The 20,291-nt window shown below is 44.8% G+C and overlaps 1 protein-coding gene across 1 annotated transcript in view; it reads left to right on the top strand.

Annotated features, from left to right (window-relative positions):
- Window positions 1–20,291, top strand: part of LOC113424447 (uncharacterized) — a 47,841-nt gene that overhangs the window by 26,184 nt on the left and 1,366 nt on the right. The window contains exons 3-7 of the mRNA XM_087958829.1: window positions 12,822–12,911; window positions 13,411–13,767; window positions 14,846–14,972; window positions 17,234–17,392; window positions 19,238–19,348. Coding sequence (XP_087814955.1) covers window positions 12,822–12,911; window positions 13,411–13,767; window positions 14,846–14,972; window positions 17,234–17,392; window positions 19,238–19,348 — 844 coding nt within the window. The remainder of the gene's footprint in view (window positions 1–12,821; window positions 12,912–13,410; window positions 13,768–14,845; window positions 14,973–17,233; window positions 17,393–19,237; window positions 19,349–20,291) is intronic.

A 20,291-nucleotide genomic window follows, 5' to 3' on the forward strand; every position in this document is an offset into this window, starting at 1 on the left:
ACTTCAACTCCCAGAATTCTGTGCTGGCTGGAGAATTCTGGGAATTGAAGTCCACTCATCGAAGAGTGGCTAAGGTTGAGAAACACTGCCCTCGGTGACCTCTCACTGGTTTCCAATACCATCACCATCATTTTGGGTGATCTGAGAGGACTGGGGGGGGGTGGGTGAGTGAGGTAGGATGTTGTGCTGATTCAAACCCTTTATCCAGGATTGATCTCAGTCAGTAATGATTGACAAGGAGAGATCTCACTCCCAGCCCCGACTTGTGTGGGTGTTCTGGCCCAAACCTTGTTCCGAGGAAACAAACACGAAACGGAGGTAACAGAAAAACCTTTTAATGATTCTTTATGAATTCCGTTCCTTCACCGTTAAAAGGCTGTTTCAAACTGATTGTCTCTGATAAGAACAAGCCTTGCCAAGGTTGTGCAAGGCTGCCAAGAACACTAGACAAAGTTGCCAAGAAATATTTCAAACACAAAGAGTCTCCAAACACAAACTAAGATATTCCGAACATCCACAAGGCTTGAGTGCAAAAACTTCTTTGCTTCCTGCAAAGAACTCCGGTTTCTCAGCTGGCTTTTATCTCTTAAGGGAGGGGCCATTACCTTGCAACCTTACTCCTGAGTCGCCTGTGCTGCTGCAGTTGCTCTTTCCTTCAAGCAGCCCTGTAGGCGCTCACCGGGTACAGGCTCCTCGGGGTCCTCTTCATCACTGCTGCCAGCCTCCACAATCTCCGAAGGCAGCACACTCCCTGACGGTCCCTGCATCACACGCAGGCCCCTTCTCCGAGTCCTCGCTCTCCGGGACCTCAGCCGTCTGCACCTGCTGCCAGCGAATCACAACACAATCCCAGTGGGGTGAGACGGTCCCTCAACGCTTTCAGACTTGCAGGATTCAGGATTAATGTAACCTTAGAACAGAGGTCTCCAAACTTGAAAACTTTTTAAGAGTTGTGGACAGCATAGCTGGCTGGAGAATTCTGGGAAGGGTGGGATTCAAATTTCTTAACAACCGGTTCTTTGGGCGTGGCCTAATTTGTGGGCATGGCTTGATGGTCACGTGACTGGGTGGGCGTGGCTTGGTGGTCATGTGACTGGGTGGGCGTGATCAGGTGGGCGTGACCAGGTGGCCATGTGACTGGCAAATCAAATACAAGTGGTCTTCGCTTAATGGCCGGTTCCTTAGCAAGTGTTCTAATTTATGACTGACCTCCCCAGAGCTATGTGACCTGTTTTTGGAGTTTTGACAGCCATGCACACACACACACACACACACACACACACACACTCCCTTCTAACCGAGACCTTAGTCGCCTGCACCTGCTGTGGGTGAACCACAACAGTGGGTGTCGCAGGGATTTTGTTCTCTTTGTTCCTACACAAGGCCAATAGGTGAGTTCATCCATTGTTGGGGTGAGGAATCATCTATCGATAATACTATTGATAACCAACCACAGGCAGTCCTCAACTTACTCACTTAGTTCGCTTAGTGGCTGTTCAGTTACAACGGCACTGAAAAACGTGATTATTTTTCACACAACCCATGGTCATGTGATTAAAATCCAGTTGCTTAGCAACTGGTTCATATGATGGTTGCAGTGTCCCAGGGTTTATGGGGGTCACCTTTTTGTGACCCTCTGACAAGTAATGGGGGAAGCCAGATTCACTTAACAACCATGTTATTAACTTAAGAACTTCTGCGATTCACTGAACAGCTGTGGCAAAAGAAAAAAAAGTCATAAAATGGGGCAAAGCTCACTTCCCAAAATGCCTCACTTAGCAACAGAAATATCGGACTCAAATGTGGCCGTAAGTCGAGGACTACCTGGAGAACATTTCTGTCCCCAGCGAATTAAGCCACACAGTGACCGTCGGTAGTCCTCGACTTAACAACAGTTCCTTTAGTGACGGTTCAAAGTTACAACGGCACTGAAAGAGGCATCTAATCAGTGGTGGCATTCAGCCAGTTCGCACCAGTTCGGGAGAACCGTTGTCAACTCAGAAAACATTTCTATGGTCTTTTTAGAGTTGCCAACAGAAAGGGAGGGGGAGCAGTACAGCAGCTTGTAAACCGAAACTGCATTCCCTAAATGTTTTCAAAGATAGTAACTAGGTGACTGAAATTTCTGCCCCGCAAAATTCTAACTGGAGAGCATGGATGATGACTCTTGGCTATGGATGTGTCCCATTGGAGAATGTGATTTATGATACACCCAGGAGGTGGGGGGAAAACCAGGGTCAAGGGTGACAATGAATTATGTGTCTCAGAGTGGGCTACACCCAGGCAGTGCCAGGCATGTTAACTCCCAATAAATCCTTTGGAAGTTTGGCTTGAGACTCATAATTTAAATGGGGTAAACTGCCGGAATCCTGACAAACCAGTTGTTAACTTTCTGAGCAGATTGGTGAACTGGTTGTTGGAAGAAATCTCTAGGGCAGAGAACCAGTTGTTAAATTATTTGAATCCCACCGCTGCATCTAATGACCGTTTTTTCACAACCACTGCTCCATCTCCATGGTCAGGTGATCGAATTCAGACCCTTTGCCACTGGTTCATATTTACGATGGTTGCAGTGTCCTGATCACCTTTTGCAACCTTCAACCAAACGTAGCTCAGACAAACTCCTAGGATTTGTACATGGCCCCCATGGGAGTCTGTCAACAGCCAATAGAACACATATTCTTGAACAGGAAGTTCAAGTGCCAAGAGAAGGTATAAATATACCAAGAGAAGGTATAAATCAGGGGTCTCCAACCTTGGCGACTTTAAGACTTGTGGACTTCAACTCCTACAATACCTCACCCAGCTTTCTGAGGAATTCTGGGAGTCTTAAAGTTGCTAAGGTTGGAGAACTCTGGTATAAATAACTTTCAACTCCAGGTGGTCAGCTGCACCAGAACTACGAACATGTGATTCTGTTCATCATTAAAGTTAAACCATCTTTCCAATCAGCCTCCATGTTTCCAGTGTCTTTCTCTCAGCTTGGAACTGAATCCAGATGGACATTTCTTCCAGCAAGGCAGAATATCATATTTCCCTAAATGAGAAATGGAAAAATATGTTTTTTTAGAGGCAGGAAGCAGCCCCCAAGTCTCTTAGAAACTGAGGAGGCAGATTTTACAAATGCAGATTAGGTAATCCATTCAAGACCTGGATTAAAACCCCAAGAGAGAGCCGGGCATCTAGGATTAATTACATTTATTTTTTATTGTATTTATTTATTTATTTGATTTGTCAATCGCTTACAAGGTAATAGGTATAAGTATATACATAGTTATGAATACATGAAATGGGTACATATAAGAAAAATAAACAATAGGACAGGGACGGTAGGCACATTGGTGCGCTTATGCACACCCCCTACAGATCTCTTAGGAAAGGGGTGAGGTCAATAGCAGACAGTCTAAGGTTAAACTTTTTGGGGTTTGGGGAAGAAACCACAGAGTCAGGTAGAGTATTCCAGACATTGACCACTCTGTTGCTGAAGTCGTATTTCCTGCAATCAAGTTTGGTGCGGTTAACCTTGAGTTTGTAATTTGTTAAACAAGATTAAAAACCCAAGGAAGCCAGCACTTTCAGACTCATTGCTGGCCCTTCCTGAGACAAACTAATTAAAGTCAAGTAACAAAATACACAAAACAAGCCTGTAAATGACAAAATGCTGGAGAAAAAAACTTTATAAAAATCCATGTCTTGACAAAACCAGTTAGTCCGCTGACCCAGGACTGCTGGTGGTGAAGCAGTATGGAAAATCACAAATAAAGTATTTTTACATTTAGCAGAAGTCCTCAAGTCCCCAAGCTTTGCTTAACACAATATTGTGTAAAACCACGGAATTGCTGAACTAAGGAACTAACCACGTTACTGTAAACAAGGGTGGATATGGAAAAGGAACGCCCTGGCCTAGTCTGAGGTCATGATACGTATAAAAGTGACGCCTCAGGAAGAGCCGGGAGTTCAGAATTTGCCATGCTAATGCTTTGAACCTTGTGCACAAATAAAACTGTATTCTCCAACCTTTCGTAGTCTTGTGTTCTGATTTGGAACCAAGAATTTCTGCTACAGTGGTTCTGTCCATCATTAAACCAATTTTCCCAATCAGCCTCCATCCGTGTATTCCAGTGTCTTTCTCCCAGCTTGGAACTGAACCCAGATGGATATTTCTCCGAACAGTACACTGCCCGATGGCCACATGTTGGCCCTACAAGGTGCTTCCCCGTTCATCCTTCCAGCACCCCCACAACTTATATCATGGGTCTTTAAACTTGACAGCTTTAAGACTTGTGGACTTTAACTCCCAGAATTCCTCCTCCAGTCATGTTAGCTCAGGAATCCTGGGAGTTGAAGTCCACGTCTTAAACTTGCCTTATATACACACACACAGCCTTTCAACGCCATAGATCAAGGGTCTTCAAACTTGACAAGTTTAAGACTTCAACTCCCAGAATTCCTGAGCTAACATGACTGGAGGAGGAATTCTGGGAGTTGAAGTCCACAAGTCTTAAAGCTGTGGAGTTTGAAGGCCCTTGCCATAGATCCACCGCAGAGAAGATCCTCTACCCCAGGGATCTCCAACCTTGGCATCGTTAAGACTCATGGACTTCAACTCCCAGAATTCCTGAGCTAACATGACTGGAGGAGGAATTCTGGGAGTTGAAGTCCACAAGTCTTAAAGCTGTGGAGTTTGAAGGCCCCTGCCATAGATCCACCGCAGAGAAGATCCTCTACCCCAGGGATCTCCAACCTTGGCATCGTTAAGACTCATGGACTTCAACTCCCAGAATTCCTGAGCTAACATGACTGGAGGAGGAATTCTGGGAGTTGAAGTCCACAAGTCTTAAAGCTGTGGAGTTTGAAGGCCCCTGCCATAGATCCACCGCAGAGAAGATCCTCTACCCCAGGGATCTCCAACCTTGGCATCGTTAAGACTCATGGACTTCAACTCCCAGAATTCCACGAGTCTTTACTGCCAAGGTTTGGAGATTCCCGCTCTACCTCTCCACTTTGCCAAAAAAAAAAGAAGAGCCGGAAGTTACCCGGAGCTATTGGCATTCCTCTCCCCCACCGGGTGACATTTCCTGCTTCTCTAGGACTTTGCACGTCTATCTCTTTAACCCCTCGAGCGCCGGGCTGGGGAAGAAGGGATCGAAGGCTCGCCTTCTTTCTCGCCGCTTTCTGTCGCTCCCGCTTCGGTCCGGACGGCAGGGATCCCCTCCGAAGATCCCCTCGGTTAGGGAAAGGGGCTGCAAAAGGAGAAAAGAGGTAAAAGCAGGGGGTGGGGGAAAGAAGAAGCCCTAGCTGGGGGGGGGGGTTTGGGGGATGGAAAGAGCCCAGATGTTGAGAATGGGTTCTAATGGTGGGATTCCGCTACCCCCACCCCCAACCCTCTTCTAAGATCGCTTGCGGGGATCTCCAAATCCGGGGAGGCGAATTTGGGGAGATTGCAGGAAAGGATCCCCCTGCAAGGGGTTCTCCCACTTCCCCCCTTCACTCCTCTGGATGCCACAAGGTGCCCACCGGCTCCTCATTCATTATTGCACGCGTGGATTGCGTGTTCTCAAGCTCCAAGGCTTCCCTCTTCCACCACTGGCAGGGCTGCTGGTGGATTAGACTAAGAGATGCAGGCAGTCCTCGATTTATATCCAGAATGGGGATCAGATTGCCAAGCGTGGTGGCTGTGGTGGTGAGTTGCGCCCGATTTTATGACAACCCCCCCCTCGCTTTTTTTTTTGCTGCGGTTGTTAATGGAATACCTTTATTGTCATTGCATGCCACGAATACAATGAAATTTGAAAGCTACTCCAGCACAGTGCCCCAAACACCACATCACAATCACACTACAGAGTATTTAAAATAATAATAATAATAATAATAATAATAATAATAATAATAATAATAATAATAATAATAACAACAACAACAACAACAATAGCAAAAACAGCAATAATAATAATAATAACAACAACAATAGCAACAACAGCAATAATAATAATAATAATAATAATAATAATAATAATAATAATAATAATAATAATAATAATAATAATAATAATAATAATAATAATAATAATAATAATAATAATATGATTAAATCACATATGCATTGTTTGATTCAGGACAATTATTGCCTTGGAAAAGAAACTGTTTCTCAGTCTATTAGTCCTCGTTTTAAGACACCTATAACGCCTCCCTGATGGTAACAGATCGAAATATGAATGTCCAGGATGAAAATGGTCTGTGGAGATTTTTAGTGCTCTAGAGAGGAGTCTGGTCTTCGCAATCTCTTCCAAAGAAGAAAGAGAGCGACCGATGATTTATTTAATTTTTTTTGGTGCTGTGTTTATAACTCTCTGGAGCCTCTTCTTCTCCACTACAGAGCATCCAGCATACCACACAGTTACACAGTATGCCAAAATGCTCTCGATGGTAGAATGGTAAAAAGTAACCAGCAACTTCTCACCCAAACCATACAAATGAATCACTCCTGATAAGCGAATCACTCCTGTTATTAAAGTGAACCGTGCAGTCGTAAAGCAAATCCTGCACCCTCCGTTGATTTATCTCTGCAACATAACACCACAACTATTTAGTACGATAGACTTGCAGGGCCAGGAGAACGTGCAACTTGTCTACACTGGTGCAATAATATAATGTAATAGCAATAGCACTTAGACTTATATAACTCGAAGCTGTTTTACAGAGTCAGCCTCTTGCCCCCCAACAATCTGGATCCTCATTTTACCCACCTCAGAAGGACGGAAGGCTGAGTCAACCTTGAGCCTGGTGGGATTTGATCTGCCAAATTGTAGGCAGCTGGCTGGAGAAGTAGCTTGCAGTACTGCACTCTAACCACTGCGCCACAGAGGCTCCTATATGTAATGTTAAGCACATATGTGTATACTACCTCGATACCCGTGCTTCGCTATGAAACTATGTGATCAGGCTTAGTTTTGGGGGAGGAAAATAAGGGGGGGGGGGGTGGAATTCTGCCTCTGCCTACCAGCATCCATTGGTATTCATCTGGCTAGCGTCCTGTCAGTGTGAGAGAGAGATGAGGGCTGTTTGGAAACTGAAACAGTATTTGCTGTGTGAGCAAGAAGGAGACAGCAAGGAGCCTGGTCATGGCTTAGCTCAACTGTTCTGCACTAAAGCTGCTTGGTGCTGTGAAATTAAAACAGAAACTGAAACTCCTCTGCTTGTGTTTTGCACTTGGAACAGATTTCTTTTCAGGTGGGTTGGACTGGGAGTAGAACCCCTTAGCATCAGAGCGTGTTAATAATCATATAGGAAATACTAATGCTCTGATGGTCATTTGGAAAAATCCTTTCTTAGTGAGCATCTAGAAGCCAAGAGGAACAAACGTGCCAAATTTCAAGTTTGTAGGCTTTACGGTTCTGGAGATTTTGTGATGGTGCGTGAGTGGTATTTCGCTTTTATATACAGTATATAGATAGAAGATAGATAGGATCGTGTGTCTCTTAGTATGAGCCACTGGCTTAGGATGTTCTTTCCTTCACTTACGAGTCATTGAGATATATTCTGTATTTTTGGTGGGCTGCACTAAAAGGGAGGCTTATCCAACCTCATGGTACATACGTTGTGCATTGACAATAAAAGGTTTGAACTGAATTGTCGGAAGCTGGCTGCGAAGTGACCTCAGGATATTGCAAAATGGTCATAAACACATAAACCTTTGCCAAGCGCCCAGTTTTGATCACGTCTCCGTAAGAATGCTGCGACGGTCATAAGTGGGAGGAGTGGTTGTATGTCCGTGCCGTTGCGACTCCGAACGGTCAGAAAAGAAATGGTTGTAAGGCAAGGACTGCATGCATTGAGAGATTCAGTTGGATTTGCAGGTCTAAGAGACAGGGTCTTGTGGGGGGGGTTTTGGAGCTCAATCTCCTGGGATGAATATTGGGATCCATGTTGACAGATAGTCCTCCACTTACGACCACAATTGAGCCCAAAATTTATGTGGCTAAGTGAAATACCGTGTCATGTCCCTGTTGGAGACTAGCTTCGAGGGAGAAGAGGAACAGCCAACAGAATAATTTCCACTTAAATTTTTGGAGAATGTCAAAAGCTACCTACTCATTAATGCCTTTTTGGTGACTTTAATAAATGTAATTCTTTTTTTTTTCATTTGTTAGATTTATTTATTTATTATTTGTTTGTCAAACTTGTACAAAATAACAAGTATAGGTATGAATATAAACATGAACAAAGGAAGTAAATACAGATAAATTCTCTACAGTACTGTGAATTCTACCTTTTTATCTATGTTTTTATTGTTTTACTGCCTATAGAAAAGGTTCTCTGAACATCAACTGAGAAACCGTCATGGATTTGCCCTCCTAAAAGGTTTTTGGTCAACTTTAATATAGCTAAACCTTAAAGGGGACTTAATTTTGGATGTTAGATGGTTTTTGAAATAAGTCAAGATTCCACTCAGAAGGATTTATCCAGGCAATATTTAGATGTAGTATGTGAGTTTTTCTTTGCTGTCACATTAACACTTTTATTTTGGAAATAAATTAAATAAATTACTAGCTGTTAAGAAAAAATAGGTTTAAAAATAATGAGTTGAGCATATAAAAACAATCATATATCTTCCCAATGGTTCATTGTTTTTATAGTTGCAGAAAAGCCATGTCAAAACTTAGCTTCCCTCCCATCTTTTTTTATTTCCTTTGCTTGTGTGTATACACATATAGAATACATGTGTTTTCAAGTCAAAAGATCAACTTACCCACCAGCTGGGTTGATTATGGGGCAACGCAGGTTTTGTGTCGTGATTCAAACAGAAACAACTCTTTAAGGACGTAGGTGTGTGTAAGTTAAACACACAAAAAGCAGCTTTGATGCTAGCAGATCATGAGAAAAAGGAGGTGAAAAGTTTTTAAACCTTGCCATGATCTTGACGATAAATGACATTACAGTACAGCTAATCCTCGATTTACAATCACGATTGGGATTGGGATTTTTTTTCACTAAGTGATGCAGTTGTGAGTTGTGCCAGATTTTACCATTTTTTGCCCTGGTTGTTAAGTGATTCTGGCTTCCCTGACTTTGTTTGTGGGCAGATGACTGGGAAGGTTTGCAAACAACAATCGCTTGACCCCACAGAGAAATGTCACCCCCAAAGTAATTAATCCATGCTGTGCCGCCCAGATGCCCTGTGGGAACACAAGGCTTGCTTCGCTTGCATTGCGAATAACACGAGGTAGTGAGGGGAAGGGGGAATAGGGCGGAGGGGGTTACCTTGCCCCACTCACCCCAGGTGCCTCACCTGGCCACCGGTGGCTGCTTCTTTCCGCTTCTTTCTTCTTCTGCTTTTGGCTGCACGCAAGGAAAGCAGCAAAAGTCTTTCTTCCTCTCCTCCAAACTCCACCAGAAATGAGTCTTTGGGACTCTTGCAAGGCATCCTGCTCCAAGAGGCTGCGCCAGCGTGACAAGTCTCACGAAGACTCATTTGTGGCGGAGTTTGGGGGAGAGAAAGAAAGACTTCTGCTGCTTCTGCTGCTTTCCTTGCACGAAGCCAAAAGTCTCTTTCTTTCTTTCTTTCTCTCTCTCTCCCCCTGAGAACGGAGCCGGAGACGGTATCCTGCGATCCCAAATAAAGAATGATCGATCGGTAGGAAAACGGGGTGGGGAATTTTCCTGCAGACTTTTTTGGGGGATTTTCCCAGGGTCTCTGGCCCGCGGGATTTAAAATGATGAGTTTGGTGGTCCCTGAGGTCCAAAAGGTTGGCGACCCCTGTTCTAGTCCAACCCACTACTTAGGCAGGAAATTCTGTATACTGTTTCAGACAAATGGTTATCCAATCTCTTCTTAAAGAGATTGGGATGAAGCACCCACAACTTCTGAAGGCAAGCTGTTCCACTGGCTAATTGTCCTCACCGTGACGAAATTTCTCCTCAATCCCAGGATTTTAGAAGAAACCGCAGCGGCTAGTCTCGGGTGTAATTTGGAGCTGTTTGTCATAAAACTGCATTTATGTGCAAAGTTTTAACTCGACTGTTCCGCTTGAGAGCCGAAGCTGTCTGCTTTTAACCAACTTGGCCACCTTCCAGAGGTGCTGCATGGACTACAGCTCCCATTGCTCATCTGGGCCTACCCGCTGGGGATGATGGGGCTGGCAATCCAGCTTCAATTTGAGAGCCTCTGGTTCAGGAAAGATTTCTCTGAGGTTTTTTCCCCCTGGAATGCTGCTTTACCGGGGGAAAATTCTCTCTAAGGGTTAAATTGACCGAGATGTCTATTCCTAGGGTGTCTTCTAGGAAAGAAAGGTTGAAAAAATGGGTTTAGGTCACTTCCTGCTTTTAACACTGTTTCCCCCCCCTCCCCCTTTTTCCCAAAGGAAATTTTTTTTTTTTCACTCTGGGGGTCAATGGCTGGGCGGGATCTGGTGAGTTTATTAAGTTTGAGGAGGGGGCAAAAAAAAAAAGACTCAAAAATGCGGAAGAGAATGGCTATGAAAGTCGAGGGAACAGGACAGGATTAAGGCTTAAATGGATGGATGGATGGATGGCCCTGCTAATTTGAGCTATAAGGAAGCAGATGGGGATGCAATGAGGCAGCTGCTGATTGCGCAGGGAGCCCCTGTCTATTTATTTTATTTATTTGATTTGCCAGTCGCTTACAAGATGATAGGTATAAGTACTGTATAAACATGAGTAAGAATACAGGAAATAGGCACGAATAAATGGGGACAATAGGACAGGGACGGGAGGCACGATGGTGCACTTATGCACGCCCCTTACAGACCTCTTAGGAATGGGGTGAGGTCAATAGTGGATAGTTTAAGGTTAAAGGAGTGGGGGGTTAGAGAAGGTAACAACAGAGTCAGGTAGTGCATTCCAGGCATTGACCACTCTGTTGCTGAAGTCGTACTTTCTGCAATCAAGTTTGGAGCGGTTAACATTGAGTTTGTATCTCTTGTGTGCTCTTGTATTGTTGCAGTTGAAGCTGAAGTAGTCATTGACTGGTAGGACTTTGTAGCAGATAATTTTGTGTACTACGCTTAAGTCCAACCTTAGGCGGTGTAGGTCTAGGTTGTCCAAGCCCAAAATCTCAAGCCTGGTGGTGTAGGGTATTCTGTTGCGAGCAGAGGAGTGGGGTATATTCTTCTTGTGAAATACTTCTGGACTCATTCAATCGTATTAATGTCCGATATACAATGCAGATTCCAGATAGATGAGCTGTATTCAAGTATCGGTCTAGCAAAGGTTTTGTGTGCCCTAGTTAGCAGTTCAATATTTGCAGAGGAGAAGCTTTGTAAGATTAGATTTACAACTCTTAATGCCTTTTTGGCAATGCTGTTACAGTGAACTCTGGCGCTTCGGTCGTTTGATTATGAGTCCTCCGAGGTCCTTGACAGAGTGAGGGTGATCAGTGAGGTCATATCCACCTAGCTCAGTGGTGGCTAACCTTTTTCGGCTCCCGTGCTGAAAATTGTGTATGCTTTCTTGCATGCCAGCACCCAGAAGGCCATGTGTGCTGGGCCGCACGGGCATGCGCGCCAGATACCCGACAATCAGCTGTCGGACGGCAGCAAGCCTGCGCAGTGGGGCTCTTCCGGGAGACCTCTCACATGCCGCAGAAGTGGCTCTGCATGCCACTTCCGGCATGCATGCCATAGGTTCGCCATCACGGGCATAGCTTATATGTGGTGTACTTATTTTCTCTCTCTCACACACACACACCCATACACCCGACACAAATGCAAGTCCTTGCAAAGAGAACCTCTCAAGTTGTTTTTTTTTTGTGGTATCGGTGCCTTTTCTTCATTGATTGCAATTGATTGATTTATTCGGTGCAGTCTGTTAAGGAGCCTACCCTAGTCATGCAGGTAGTCCTCAACATGCGACCGGAGTTGAGCCCCAAAATTGATGTTCGTTAAGCGAGACGGCGGTTAAGTGAGCTTTGCCCCCATTTTAGGATCTTTCTTGCCAGAATTGCTAAGTGAGAATCACTTCAGTGGTTTAAAGGGAATCTGGCTCTCCCACCCATTCACTTTGCTTGGCAGAAGGACGCAAAGGGGATCACGGACCCCGCCACCGTCGTAAATATAAACCAATTGCCAAGCATCCCAGTGTTGATTACGTGCTGCACCGGTCGTAAGTATGGAAAATGGCCCTAAGTCACTTTTTTTTCCAGTGCTGTTGTGACTTTGAACAATCACTAAAACGAACGGTTGTAAGTCGTGGAGTAGCGTATAGTGTATACACAGTATCCTCAGTGGAGGAATTTGTGAGCCTGCAAGGGATTGCTAGAGACCTGAACAACGGATCTCCCAATTGGTGTTTTTATTCTGATGGACTAGAAAAGGGGTGTCAAACTGGATTCCTTCGACGGCCGGATCAGCATTGTAGTTCTTCTTCATGGACTGGCCAAAAGTGTGGAGGGGGGAGAAACAGATGCCTCCTGTAGCACTCTGCTGGCCAAAATGGAGCAGGGACCCCCCGGCACTCCATAATTGGCCTGGACGGCCTCCTGCAGCACTTTGCTGGCCAGAATGGAGTGTGGGTGGTGCCCCACCCTGATGCCTCATTTTTGCTAGCAGAGGCACCATGGGACGGTCCTTTGCTATTTCCAGGCTGGCCCCGCGGGCCAGTTTTAAGTACCCTGCCGGCTGCAGGCAGCCTGCGGCAGTGGTGGTATGCTACCGGTTTGAGCCGGTTTGGCCGAACCGGTAGTAAACAAAGCCTCCGAGGATCAGGGGAGAGGAAGAAAAAAATCCTGAGAGGAAAAAGAAGAGAAAAACGCAGGATCGGCCCTCACACCTGTTCCTGCGCTTTTCTCTGTTTTATCCTCTCAGTTGATTGGCGCTGGAGGCCTCAGCTGGTGGAGGGAAAGCTGTGCGTGCACGTTAGGTGCAGGCACGATCACCAAACTGGTGGCGGAACAGGTAGGGTCCCACTGCTGGCCTGCGGGCCTTGAGTTTGACACCCCTGGACTCGAAAGAAGAGATCGGGAGGAACATCTATTCATTCGCTCGCTTGCCTGCAATTTTAATTCTTAGTCATTTAAGACAGTGACTTCAGTGACTAGGAATTAAACCTTTTGGGTAAAGTTACGCCGATTATCATTCTTGCAAGTAATCAGCTAAGGCCAAATACAAAATCAACTTTCTGAATTTTGATCACGTGGCTATGGGGATGCTATAACGGTCCTCCGTGTTAAAAATGGTCACGACTCTCTTCTTTCAGTGCCGCTGTAACTTCAAACGGTCATTAAGTGAACTGTTCTATGTCGAGAACCAACTGTCCAAGATTAGCTTTTCTGTGTTAAGCTATTATGTTTTTTTTTTTTCTTTCAGGTAAGGGAAGAGCTCCTGGCTAGCTGGAAACCAACCAGTCTTGCTTCTTTGGTGACCGTGTCCTCCAGCTGGTGTTACCAAGCAATAATCTGTGTCGAGTCAAGAACTTGAGCCTTTAGGCTTCTCACCTCTCCAAATTCCAACTGTGTTGGTCCTGAAGATGAGGACCAAGCAAGGAGACCCTTTGCCTGAGAGCCCAGGGTTGAGGGACAGGCTGAAGCAGGAAGAGAACATGTGTGAACTGGATGTGGTAGGCCCCCAAATGGCTGCCCGGGTCTCTCTCGCATCCCAGGCTGGGAAGAGCAGGGAAAGCGAGGGAGCGGCCATCTTGAACGAGGAGAATGCCACCCACTTGGACTTATCCCAGGATCAGATGCAAAACCAGGGATGGCAAAGGCAGAAGCTGCTAGAAGGTCTCTTCCTGGGGGAAGCAGAAGAAGATCAGGTGAGCCTGGGACCTCCTGGCATTTTCAAGGAGGGATCTGCTGTTTCAGGGGGAAGGTGAGAGGGAGCTGGTGATTACCGAGAAGGTTCCTCAGTGTGGCCGGATCTCGTAAGTCTGGGTTTAAATTGGCATTTCTAAAACAGATGAGATCAGGTGGGTCCCTGGAGTGTATGGACATCTTATGTTCTGACCCAAACCCTTTTCCAATAAGACAAACGATAATCAAACCTTTTAATGAGTCTTACGAATCTTCGGTTAAAAGGCTGCTGCAAATTAATTAACTTTGATAAGCACAAACCTTGCCAAAACTGTACGAGACTGCCAAGAATCACAGATAAGAAATATTTCACAACACAAAAGTCCAACTTAAGATACTGTAATGTCCACAAGGCTGAGTTTCAAAGTGTCATTGCTTCCTGCAAAGAACGTTCGCTTCACGGCTGGCTTTTATCTTCTTGAAGGAGGGGCCATTACCTTGCAGCCTTACTCCCGAGTCGCCCGTGTGATGTTGCAGCTGCCCTTTCCTGCGAGCAATCCTGCACGCACGCGCACTTGGCACAGGCTCCTCGGGAACCTCCTCATCGCTGCTGCCAGCCCCCACAATCTCTGAAGGCAGCAGTCCACTCCCTAATGGTCCTGGCCCCTCATCTGAGTCTTCGCTCTCCTCAGCCATCCACACCTGCTAACCACAACATCTTACCACAGGATAATTTGGGGAATGGATTGGGGCAAGTCCCCAAATAATGACCAGCGCACTTCACGTAACGATGGCAAGGTGGAGTGCTGGGATTGCTGTCACTAAGTGAGGTCACATGCCTTCTCGCTTTATGACCACAAGAAAAATTCCAATCTTGACCGTGGTCATAAGTCGAGGACTATCTATATTTAAACCACTTTCTCCAACCTTGTGGCTTGTCCTGGGCTGGCCTAGTCCACCTATTGTTCATAGCCAACTTACACCTTGTAATGCCTCCTATCTGGAGGAGAGCGGTTTGGGGAAAGCTGGCCTGGGTTAATGGGAGGGATGTGCTGTTCGAATCATGTGGCTCTAAGAAATATTCTTTCCCTTCCACCTCAGGGACCGGTGTCTTTTGAGGAAGTGGCCGTGCGTTTCAGCAAAGGCGAATGGGGGATGCTCGACCCAGAGCAGAGGGCTCTCTATCGGGAAGTCATGGTGGAAAACTACGGGACCGTGGTCTCTTTGGGTAAGAACCCGTTCCATCCTCTGGTGGGAGGGAAGCTTTCTCTATCGTTATAAAGGATGAGGTTTCTACATGCGAAGCCAAACAGAAAGAACAAGAAAGCCACAGGGCGACCTATGATAAATATCACAGGCATATCATAAATATACGAGGGCTATCCACAAAATAGATTACGTTTTCGTCTGTAGCAAGAAGGGGCGGAGCTAGCGTGGCCATCTTTGGTCTGTGCGTCCGCCGCTCAGTCTGCATCTGGTCGTGCTAGTGGGAGGTTCGTATCGTTGCCCGTTATTTCACAGCAAACGTTTGAAATGTGTGCTGCAATTGAAAATCCCGCGAGTTGTGAGGTGCGATCAGTGATAAGGTTTCTGTTGGCAAAAAACCATAAACCGATTGAAATTTTTCGGCAACTGTGTGAAGTGTATGGGGACAACATCATCACTGAAGGTGGAGTGCGCCAATGGTGCATTAAGTTTAAAAATGGCCGAACTACGGCACTCGAGAAGTCCTGAATGCTTTCGCGTGGTGCAAGATCGGGGCTGTAGGGCGGATGAGGAAAAATCTCCCACTTGAAAGCATTCAGGACTTCTCGAGTGCCGTAGTTCGGCCATTTTTAAACTTAATGCACCATTGGCGCACTCCACCTTCAGTGATGATGTTGTCCCCGTACACTTCACACAGTTGCCGAAAAATTTCAATCGGTTTATGGTTTTTTGCCAACAGAAACCTTATCACTGATCGCAGCTCACAACTCGCGGGATTTTCAATTGCAGCACACATTTCAAACGCTTGCTGTGAAATAACGGGCAACGATACGAACCTCCCACTAGCACGACTAGATGCAGACTGAGCAGCGGACGCACAGACCAAAGATGGCCACGCTAGCTCCGCCCCTTTTTCCTACAGACAAAAACGTAATCTATTTTGTGGATAGCCCTCGTATATCACCAATAAACATCAAGGCATGAATATCATGGCATATCATAAATATGAGCCAGACGTGGGGCTGCAGCTGCCAAAAAAAGCCAACACAGTCCTTGGCTGCATTAACAGAGGGATGGAATCAAGATCACATGAAGTGTTAATACCACTTTATAATGCTTTGGTAAGGGCACACTTGGAATATGGCATCCAGTTTTGGTCACCATGATGTAAAAAAAAAACGTTGAGATTCTAGAAAGAGTGCAGAGAAAAGCAACAAAGATGATTAGGAGACTGGAGGCTAAAGCCTATGAAGAATGGTTGCAGGAACTGGGTATGTCTAGTCTGATGAAGAGAAGGACCAGGGGAGACATGATAGCAGTGGTCCAGTATCTCAAGGGCTGCCACAAAGAAAAGGGAGTCAAGCTATTCTCCAAAGCACCAGAGGGCAGGACAAGAAGCCATGGGTAGAAACTAATCAAGGAGAGAAGCAACCTAGAACTAAGGAGAAATTCCCTGACAGTGAGAACAATTAATCAGTGGGACAACGTGCCTCCACAAGTTGTGAATGCTCCAACACTGGAAGTTTTTAAGAAGAGATTGGACAGCCACTTGTCTGAAATGGTAGAGGGCCATGATGGTGAACCTATGGCATGCATGCCACAGGTGGCACACAGAGCCATTTGTACCGGCACGTGAGCTGCAGGCAAATTTACCTCACTGCACATGCGTGTGCCTCACAGCTAATTTTCGGCTGGTTTGAGGCCTTTTTCGGCCTCCCAGAGGCTTGAAAAAAAGCCTCTGCAGGATGAATAGGTCCGTTTCGCCACTTCCTGTTAATGGCCCCTTTATGACTTGTGGACTTCAACTCCCAGAATTCCTGAGCCAGCATGTGAAACGATGGCCCTTTTTTGACCCGTGGACTTCAATTCCCAGAATTCCTGAGCCAGCGTGTGAAACGATGGCCCCTTTATGACCTGTGGACTTCAATTCCCAGAATTCCTGAGCCAGCGTGTGAAACGATGGCCTCTTTATGACCTGTGGACTTCAATTCCCAGAATTCCTGAGCCAGCGTGTGAAACGATGGCCCCTTTATGACCTGTGGACTTCAATTCCCAGAATTCCTGAGCCAGCATGGGAGATGAAGTCCACAAGCCATAAAGGGGCCATCATCCCCCAGCCCAGTGTTACAACAAAGATCTAACGATAAAAGTTATTCGCAGAAATCCAAGTGGACCTTGCGTCCTGAACCTAACAGGGCTTGACAGCCATATCTATAAGGGAAAAGGATCTTGGCTTGAAGTCCTGCTTCTCCCTAACTTTCCTCATGGGCTTGATTCCAACAGGTGACACCTGGGAGAATGATGCCAAGAATAGACCAGTTAGGATGGTGCCCAGTGAAGGTTCAGGGAAAGAAGCGGAAGACAATCTGTGGGATCAGAAGGAGGGAAAGGAAGAAGAAGAAGAGAACCAACCGACCGAGACGTGGCCAAAGGAATCAGCAGGTATTGAACGTAGAAAGCTTTGTTTCGGATTTATATTGTGCCGTTGATGGATGTGGGAATTATGGCATGCGGGAAGCGTTAGGTCCTGATCTCAGAGTCTTAGTACTTGAGGTCGTCTCTTAAAATGAAATGCAGGGAATCTCAAGAGAGAGGAGGGAAAAAGCAGAAAAATTGAGATGTTAGGCTGTCCGCTACAGCCAAAAGATTTCTCATCAATTTTTTTTTGGGGGGGGGAGGGAGTATTACCCTGGGTAATGGAGAATTTTGCAGAACATAGCCATAGCAATAACAGGAGTGGTGCAGTGGTCTAGAGGTGGAGCTCTCGCCTCACAATCAGGAGGCTGCGAGTTTGATCCTAGGTCACCACAGATATTTCTCTCTCTGGGCACAATGAGAAAATATCTGTAACTCCTCACTGGCAACAAGAAAGGCATCCGGCCAATAAACACTCAGCTCCATTCAATCTCCCTGACTCCACCCCGATGCACAGGGCTACGGGGTCATTAAAGGACAAAATAAATAAAATAAATAACAATAGCAACAACGCTACAGCCCTCTCTAAACAGTTTGCAGAGTCGGCATATTGCTCCAAACAATTCGGGGTCCTCATTTTATTGACCTCGGTATTGACCTGGTAGACTTGAGTCCACCTTGAGTTGGTAAAGATCCAACTCCTGGTTGTGGGCAGAGTTAGTTTGCAGTACTGCATTCTAACCGTCGGATCACCGGAGCTCCTAACCTAACCTGTTGGAAATAACTCAAAACCAACGAAAGAAACTTGGATCGTTGAAAACAAAGAGAATTTTTTTTAAAAAAATAGACGGTTTGCAAAGCATCGGTGACCTTTCAGAACCTCAACAAGCAGGTTCAAAATCAAAAGCCACACCTTTAAATTCCAAAACATACTTTATATACAGTTTCATCTCGTCACCCAAGTTCCCTCTTTCTTGAAACTCATTCCCTCCCAAATTCAAGCTCATTGGATTTGCCCTCAGGTGTGGCAGCTAATCCCAGGATGTCTCCAAGGAAAACTGCCTCCTTTCGTTTATGTTCTCATCCGTACCCCTCCGTACCTCTTACTTTGGCTGCCCAAATGGCATCTTTCCTTTAAGGAATGTAGCATCCCCTTATCAGGACCTCTTTCTAACTTCTGAAGGTACAATTTTACAAGTTTCATCTTATACTACCATTTTTCCAAAGAGATTATAGCAACCCTCCCCCACAAAAAAAAAACATAATAATAATAATATAAAAGGCATACATATAAAAGGCAATAATATAAAAGGCATACATAAGATAAAAATATTAAAAAGCTTAACAATGGAGCACGTCAAAAGTATAAAAGCAAAGCATGTAGATATAGGGAGATATATTTCATTTGATAACAAATTAACAGAATTGGAAGGGACCCTGCAGGTTATCCAGTCCAACCCTCATTTGTGAAACATTTAAGTATCTTATATACCATTTTATTTTTGAATTTCCTTATTTCTTACAAACCTAACCTAACCTAACCTAAAACATACCATAACATAAAACATAATAACATAACCATAACCTAACATACCAACATAAAACATGTAAACATATAAACATAAACATAAAAAAACATTCTTTTGTTGTGCTCTGGTTGAGCTTCAGGTGTTTTGTTGGTTTGCTTTAATCCTAGATGGATGGGCTTTTGGTTTTTTTTCCCTTTTAAACAAGAGAAACTTGTTTAATAACTTTGAAAAATTGTTTTGGGAAATGAGAACCACCCATTTATATCCTGGAAAGAGCTAAAGCAATAAGTTTTTTTTTTTCCCCCAACATTCCCTCTCTCTTTGTTTTCTCGGTGGCTGAAAGAGGACGAGACAGCTGCTGGAGCGGACACTGAGACGGATGGAGACCCCGTGTCCAAGGAGCCCCCTCAGGAATCTCCAGGAAGGATCTCTTTTGTGATGGGGTCGGCTGAAAGTGAGTATCCCACAAGAAAGGGGAGACCCAACCCTCCCCGGCCCTATCAGCAGAATGGGGCAATAATATTTTTCTCAATCCCCTAACTAGAAACATTCTGAGGAAATATAACACTCACACCTTCCTCTGTTCTGTGTTTTGTTTTATGTAGCTCCTCAACAGCCACTTTGCTACATCTGGGAATACTGTTTGATTTTGCCCCTTTGTAATGCAGAATTTCTTTCTTTCTTTCTTTCTTTCTTTCTTTCTTTCTTTCTTTCTTTCTTTCTTTCTTTCTTTCTTTCTTTCTTTCTTTCTCTTTCTTTCTCTTTCTTTCCTTCCTTCCTTCCTTCCTTCCTTCTTTCTTTCTTTCTTTCTTTCTTTCTTTCTTTCTTTCTTTCTTTCTTTCTTTCTTTCTTTCTTTCTTTCTTTCTTTCTTTTCTTTCTTTCTTTTCTTTCTTTCTTTCTCTTTCTTTCTCTTTCCTTCCTTCCTTTCCTTTTTCCTTCTTTCCCTTTTTTCCTTCTTTTCTCTCTTCTTCGTTCTCTCACTTTCTGTCTGTTTCTTTCTCTCTTTTTCTCTTTCTGTCTCTTTCTTTCTCTCTCTCTCTGTTTCTTTTCGCTCTCGTTCTCGCTCTCTCTTTCTCATTCTCTTTCTGTTTTTTCTTTCTTTCTCCCCTTCTCTTTCTCTTTGTCTCTTTTTCTTTCTGTTTCTCTGTCTTTCTTTTTTCTCTTTCTCATTCTCTTTCTGTTTTTTCTTTCTTTCTCCCCTTCTCTTTCTCTTTGTCTCTTTTTCTTTCTGTCTCTCTGTCTTTCTTTTTTCTCTGCTTTCTCATTCTGTTTCTGCTTCTGTTTCTTTTTCTTTTTCTTTCTCCCCTTCTCTTTCTCTGTCTCTTTTTCATTCTGTCTCTATCTCTCCCTTTCTCTCTCTTTTCTCTTTCTCCCTTTCTCTCTCTCTCTCTCTCTC

The sequence above is a fragment of the Notechis scutatus genome, chromosome 2 (assembly GCF_049901735.1).
Source record: "Notechis scutatus isolate UNSWTSFEM ecotype Mainland chromosome 2, rNotScu1.2, whole genome shotgun sequence".
Classification (NCBI taxonomy): Eukaryota; Metazoa; Chordata; class Lepidosauria; order Squamata; family Elapidae; genus Notechis; species Notechis scutatus.